Raw genomic sequence first — 6,663 nt, 5'->3', positions numbered from 1 at the left:
ACTGTAGGCCCGGAAACCGCTGTAGGCCCGGACACTGTAGGCCCGGAAACTGTAGGCCCGGAAACTGTAGGCCCGGACAATGTAGGACAATGTAGGCCCGGACAATGTAGGCCCGAAAACTGTAGACCCGGAAACCGCTATAGGCCCGGACTCCCACTGAAGGCCCGGACAGTGTAGGCTAACGGAGTGTGTTCGAGGAGCGGGGCCAAGTGTGTTCACCTAAACGGAGGTTGCATAGCAACCCGCCTCTCGGCCCGGGCGGCCGCCATTGGTGGAGCGGGAGCACGTGGCCGCTGGCTGGGTGAGGTCACGTGGGGCGCGGGGCGGTGACGTCACCTTTTGTCCCTTATTTGGGAGCGAGATAGTTGGCAACCCCTATTGGCTGCTGACTCACTTCATCCAACAACACCTCCGCTTCTTCGTTCGATTTCCCCGGGAACTTGATCCTCATCTCATTGAGTGCTGCCTGCGTTTCTCTCACCAGTTCTTCTTCCTGCTCCTTTGTTCTAAAATTCAGCAGTGAGACATGCTGTAAATGCAAAGACAAAACCAAACAAAAATCTTATTCATTGGAAGGTCAAGGTCACCAAATGACACCACCGTCGGCACGGCAATCGGGCAGGGAACTGCGGCGAATCTTTGTGACTGTGGGGACTTTCACTTCCAGCAATGCATGGGCTCCAATGCATTGGGTTGATGCATTGAGGAGATGCATTGTTGTAGAAGCTGCAGTTTGACAGAGGTTAAAGATCGCTGCCTCGCACAACTAGGGTTGGCAACTGTCCCGTATTAGCCGGGACATCCCGAATATTGGGCTAAATTGGTTTGTCACGTACGGGACCACCCTTGTCCCGTATTAGGCCCGGGGGGGTGGGGGGGTGTGCTGTAGGCCCGGACGCTGTGGGCCTGGACACTGTGGGCCCGGACGCTGTAATAATAATAATAATAAGCATTTATTTTATATAGCGCTTTACCAAGTGCTCAAAGACGCTTTACAAAAACAGTCATAACATAAAAACAAACAGACAATCTATCCTGACGGAGAAGCGGCAAACAAATAGCGCCAGCGTCCTCTCACGTCAGGGTCCGGCAGTAGACAACAAAAACACAGGACACACAGATACAATTTTAACACAAACAGCCATCACAGTGATTGCTCCAGGCACACCCTCACTGTGATGGAAGGCAAAGAAAAGTCATTATCTCCTCCTCATTCTTCTCCCGTGGTGCCACGAGGCGATCGAGGCTCCCAACTTTTGAAGCCCCCACCGGGCGATGGAAAGTCCCAGGGCCGAGCCGAGCAGGCCGATGAAGGTCCTGAGCCCCCACCGGGCGATGGAAAGTGCCGCGGCCAGGCCACGCAGGGCGATGAAGGGCCTGCGAGCGGGTCGATCGTACCTCGCGCTCCGGGGCGGACGAAGCTGCTACGGCTGGAGCTCCCGAAAGCCGGTCGCCAGCCAGGGACCTGCGAGCTCCCGATGTTGCGGTCTGCAGGGCCCACGGCCGAAGCCTCCGAGATGGTAAGTCCAGGCCCTGCGACCGGAGTCTTCAAGGTCGATCCCAGCTGGAGGCCGCCAACTCCACCGTGTTAGGCCGTAGCACGAACGGAGACACAACACGGTAAAGGTCGCATCTCCGTTGAGGAGGAGATTAGAAAAAAATGTTTCCCCCACCCCCCCACCACCCCCCCACCACCCCTCACATATACAGAGTTAAAAATAGAACAAAACGTACATTAAACGATGACAATAGACAAAAACAAAAAAAAAGACAGAGAGACTGCCGGTGAGCCGCAGCTGCAGAACACAGCCACGCCCCGGACAATGAGGGCTCGGACTCTGTGGGCCCGGACGCTGTGGGCCCAGACGCTGTAGGCCCGGAGGCTGTGGGTCCGGGCACTGTGGGCCCAGACACTGTGGGCTCGGACGCTGTGGGCCCGGACACTGTGGGCCCGGACACTGTGGGCTCGGACACTGTAGGCCCGAACGGTGTAGGCCCAGACGGTGTAGGCCTGGATGCCAGATAATTGTCCCTTGTTTGGGAGTGAGATAGTTGGCAACCCTTTACGAGGATGTTGCCAGGACTCAAGGGTGTGAGCTACAGGGAGAGGCTGAGAAGGCTGGGACTCTGTTCCCTGGAGCGCAGGAGGATGAGAGCTTTTGGCACATTGGCCTTCATCAGTCAGTATTGATTATAGAAGTTGGGAGGTCACGTTGCAGTTGTATATGATGTTGGTGAGGCCGCATTTAGTGTATTGTGTTCAGTTCTTGGCACCGTGTTATCAGAAAGATGTTAAGCTGGAAAGGGTACAGAGAAGATTTATGAGGATGTTGCCAGGACTCAAGGGTCTGAGCTACAGGGGGAGGTGGAGTAGGCTGGGACTCTATTCCCTGGAGCGCAGGAGGATGAGGGATGATCTTATAGAGGTGTATAAAATCACGAGAGGAATAGATCGGGTAGATGCACAGAGTCTCTTGCCCAGAATAGATGAATCGAGGACCAGAGGACACAGGTTTACGGTGAAGGTAACAAGTTTTAATAGGGACCTGAGGGGTAACTTTTTCACTCAGAGGGTGGTGGGTGTATGAAGGAAGCTGCCAGAGGAGGTAGTTGTGGTTGGGACTATCCCAACATTTAAGAAGCAGTTAGACAGGCACATGGATAGGACAGCTATGGAGGGATATGGACCAAATGCGGGCAGGTGGGACTAGGGTGGATGGGACATGTTGGCCGGTGTGGGCAAGTTGGGCCGAAGGGCCAGTTTCCACGCTGTATCACTCCATGACTCTATGACATTCATTGATGCACACCAATGTTACTGAAATGGATTCCTTGACGTACACTACGAGGTTCATGATAGCACTGAAAGTGAAATAAAGGATTTAATGGCATGTAGCATTACTAGCATGAGTGTTATTGCATTTGTAGTCGTGTTTTGAGAACGTATTGTTACTGATGGTGAGAAATTAGAAATTGCGCAGAATTTCAGGGGGCGAAATCTGTCTAAAAATTGACCGTTGCAAGTGGAATTTCTGAGTCATGCAGCGACTTGGGCCTGTGCTGCTGGGCCTGTGCTGCTGGGCCTGTGCTGCTGGGCCTGTGCTGCTGGGCCTGTGCTCAAGTACATCACGTGTGTCTGGAAAAGAAATGCAAGTTGGCAGGAGAGCTAATAGGACGTGATAGAACCATAGAAACATAGAAAATTGGTGCAGGAGGAGGCCATTCGGCCCTTCCAGCCAGCACCGCCATTCATTGTGATCACGGCTAATCATCCACAATCAGTAACCCGTGCCTGCCTTCTCCCCATATCCCTTGATTCCGCTAGTCCCTAGAGCTCTATCTAACTCTCTTTTAAATTCATCCAGTGAATTGGCCTCCACTGCCCTCTGTGGCAGAGAATTCCACAAATTCACAACTTTCTGGGTTGAAAAAGTTCCTTCTCACCTCAGTTTAAAATGGTCTCCCTTTTATTCTTAGACTGTGTGGCCCCTGGTTCTGGACTCCCCCAACATTGGGAACATTATTCCTGCATCTAGTTTGTCCAGACCTTTTATAATTTCATACGTCTCTATAAGATCCCCTCTCATCCTTCTAAAATCAATGTTACAATTGCTGTGGTAAGTCCAGATGTTGGCGGTGGGATTGGGGTGGTGAAAGGGAGGGTGGGCAAGTCATCGGGTCATCAGGTGGGCACCCTCCTTCTTTGACACTTCATTGATAGGCCCGCAACAATAGACAATAGACAATAGGTGCAGGAGGAGGCCATTCGGCCCTTCGAGTCAGCACCGCCATTCAATGTGATCATGGCTGATCATTCTCAATCAGTACCCCGTTCCTGCCTTCTCCCCATACCCCCTGACTCTGCTATCCTTAAGAGCTCTATCTAGCTCTCTCTTGAATGCATTCAGAGAATTGGCCTCCACTGCCTTCTGAGGCAGAGAATTCCACAGATTCACAACTCTCTGACTGAAAAAGTTTTTCCTCATTTCTGTTCTAAATGGCCTACCCCTTATTCTTAAACTGTGGCCCCTTGTTCTGGACTCCCCCAACATTGGGAACATGTTTCCTGCCTCTAACGAGTCCAACCCCTTAATAATATTATACATTTCGATAAGATCTCCTCTCATCCTTCTAAATTCCAGTGTATACAAGCCTAGTCGCTCCAGTCTTTCAACATATGACAGTCCCGCCAATCCGGGAATTAACCTAGTGAACCTACGCTGCACGCCCTCAATAGCAAGAATATCCTTCCTCAAATTTGGAGACCAAAACTGCACACAGTACTCCAGGTGTGGTCTCACTAGGGCCCTGTACAACTGCAGAAGGACCTCTTTGCTCTCCAGATGGGCTCATCGGTGATACATAGCATCCCGTACCACCCCCCATGCCCCCCCCCCCCCCTCAGTTCCATCCCCAGCTGTCTTCATCTTGCAGCTCAGTTGTTGTCTCTCCGTTTAATCCAAAGCCAATTGCTGGGTTTTTTCCTGCTGCATTTGACACGGACTTGACTGCTTGTTGGGGGGGATTGGCCCCTCACCCACATTCTCTTCAAGTCGGTCGTCGACCACCAGGGTTGTAAGTATCTGCGATCCACACGCGGGTGACTAAGCTAGCGGCAGACGCAGAACATTCACCTTTCCCCTACACAGGTTGGGAGAACTCTCCCTCAGCTGCCGAGACTTCCCCTAGAGGAGGGTAGGGGGGAAGGACAGGGCAGAGGGAGGGAGGGAGGGAGAGGGGGGGAGAGGAGAGGATAGGGGGAGAGGGGGGAGGGGGAGAGGGGGGAGAGAGGGGAGAGGGAGGGGAGAGGGGGAGGGGGAGAGGGGGAGAGGGGGTGGAGAGGGAGGGGAGAGAGGAGGGGGGGAGTGGGGGAGGGGGGAGGGGGGAGGGAGAGAGGGAGAGAGGGGGGAGAGAGGGGGAGAGGGGGAGAGGGGAGGGGGAGAGGGAGAAAGGGGGAGAGGGGGGAAAAGGGCGGAGGGGGGGAGAGGGGGAGAGAGGGGAGAGAGGGGGAGAGAGGGAGAAGAGAGGGGGAGAGAGGGGGGAGATGAGGGGAGAGAGGGGAGAGAGGGGGAGAGAGAGGCGAGGGGAGAGAGGGGGGAGGAGAGGGGGGAGAGAGGGGGGAGAGGGAGAAGGGGGAAGAGGGGAGGGGGGGAGAGGGGAGAGGGGGAGAGGAGAGGGGGGGCGAAGGGGGCGAAGGAGGGGGGAGGAGAGGGGGAGAGAGGGGGGGGAGAGAGGGGGAGAGAGGGGAGAGAGCAAGAGAGGGGAAGGGGGCAGAGAGGAGAGGGAGAGAGGGGAAGCAAAAAAAGAGTCCCCCCCCCGGAGCCCCTAGTCCCCACTTACCGCGACCCTTCAGCCTGCCCACCAGACCCACACCCGAAGCTTAAAGAGACAGAATCATAAACTATCCCAACATTATCCACTTTATCTGCCGGGTCCAGGGTGGGTCGTTTGACACATCTCTGCATTTTATTGCCCCCTACATCCTCCCTCTGTGAATTACTCCCCTTCATTTTACACTTCAAATTGCCGACTGAAATGTCCAACATCGAACCACCTCCAGTGAAAGATGCATTCCAATGTTTAGTTTAGTTTAGAGATACAGCGCGGAAACAGGCCCTTCGGCCCACCAGGTCCGTGCCGCCCAGCGATCCCCGCACACTAACACTATCCTACACACACTGGGGACATTTTTTACATTTACACTAAGCCAATTAACCTACAAACCTGCACGTCTTTGGAGTGTGGGAGGAAACCGAAGATCTCGGAGAAAACCCGCGCAGGTCACGGTGAGAACGTACAAACTCCATACAGTGTTGTCGTGCGGGGATCGCTGGTCGGTGCGGGCTCGGTGGGCCGAAGGGCCTGTTTCCGCGCTGTCTCTCTAAACTAAACTAGTGTAGGGGGGGATCGCTGGTCGGCGCGGACTTGGTGGACCTGTTTCGGCCCTGTATCTCCGTACTACACTGAGAGATGGTGGCCCTACTTACTGGCCCAGAGTGGATGGTTCCCAGGCTGATGCTGTGCGGTATCTGTTGCGGGATGGCCGTGCGGTTGAGGGACTGTGACCGTAAGCCGGCGGCCAGCCTGGACACGGCCGCGGCGGGCTTGGCAGACGTGGACCGCGGCTCTGCCCCCGGGGACTGGGCTGGCGATGCCAAGGACGAGATGGAGCGAGGGCAGGAGGTGGAACGTCTAATTGGCACGGACGCTGCTGGTGGCACGCAAGCAGGGGGCTTCCTCCTCAAGGCCGGTGGGTTCCTCGGTATCCTGCCTGGAGAACAGACGCCAACAAACAGTAAAACATCCTTCATACGGTCAACGCACCAGAATCAGGCCGTTAAACCCATCAGGTCAACTCCGCCATTCAATCATGGCTGATCTATCTCTCCCTCCCAACTAGGGGTTGCCAACTGTCCCGTATTAGCTGGGACATCCCATATATTGGGCTAAATTGGTTTGTCCCTTATGGAACCGCCCTTGTCCCGTATTAGGCCCGGGGGGCGCTGTAGATCCAGACACTGTAGGCCCCAACACTGTAGGCCTGGACACTGTAGGCCCAGGGGCGCTGTAGGTCCGGACACTGTAGGCCCCGACAGTTTAGGCCCCGACAGTTTAGGCCCCGACAGTTTAGGTCCCGACACTCTAGGTTTCATACATTTTAGC

General features: G+C 54.8%; 1 protein-coding gene across 1 annotated transcript in view; it reads right to left on the bottom strand.

Moving 5' to 3' along the window:
* Positions 1 to 6,663, bottom strand: part of ttll7 (tubulin tyrosine ligase-like family, member 7) — a 97,373-nt gene that overhangs the window by 13,165 nt on the left and 77,545 nt on the right. The window contains exons 13-15 of the mRNA XM_078408085.1: positions 5,988 to 6,271; positions 4,635 to 4,685; positions 395 to 529 (exon numbers count right to left, since the gene is read on the bottom strand). Of these exons, the coding sequence (XP_078264211.1) occupies positions 395 to 529; positions 4,635 to 4,685; positions 5,988 to 6,271 (470 nt within the window). The remainder of the gene's footprint in view (positions 1 to 394; positions 530 to 4,634; positions 4,686 to 5,987; positions 6,272 to 6,663) is intronic.

The sequence above is a fragment of the Rhinoraja longicauda genome, chromosome 11 (assembly GCF_053455715.1).
Source record: "Rhinoraja longicauda isolate Sanriku21f chromosome 11, sRhiLon1.1, whole genome shotgun sequence".
In the NCBI taxonomy this organism is placed as follows: domain Eukaryota; kingdom Metazoa; phylum Chordata; class Chondrichthyes; order Rajiformes; family Arhynchobatidae; genus Rhinoraja; species Rhinoraja longicauda.
Note: the sequence above shows the minus strand (reverse complement) of the source record. Positions and strands in the feature narration are given on the sequence as shown.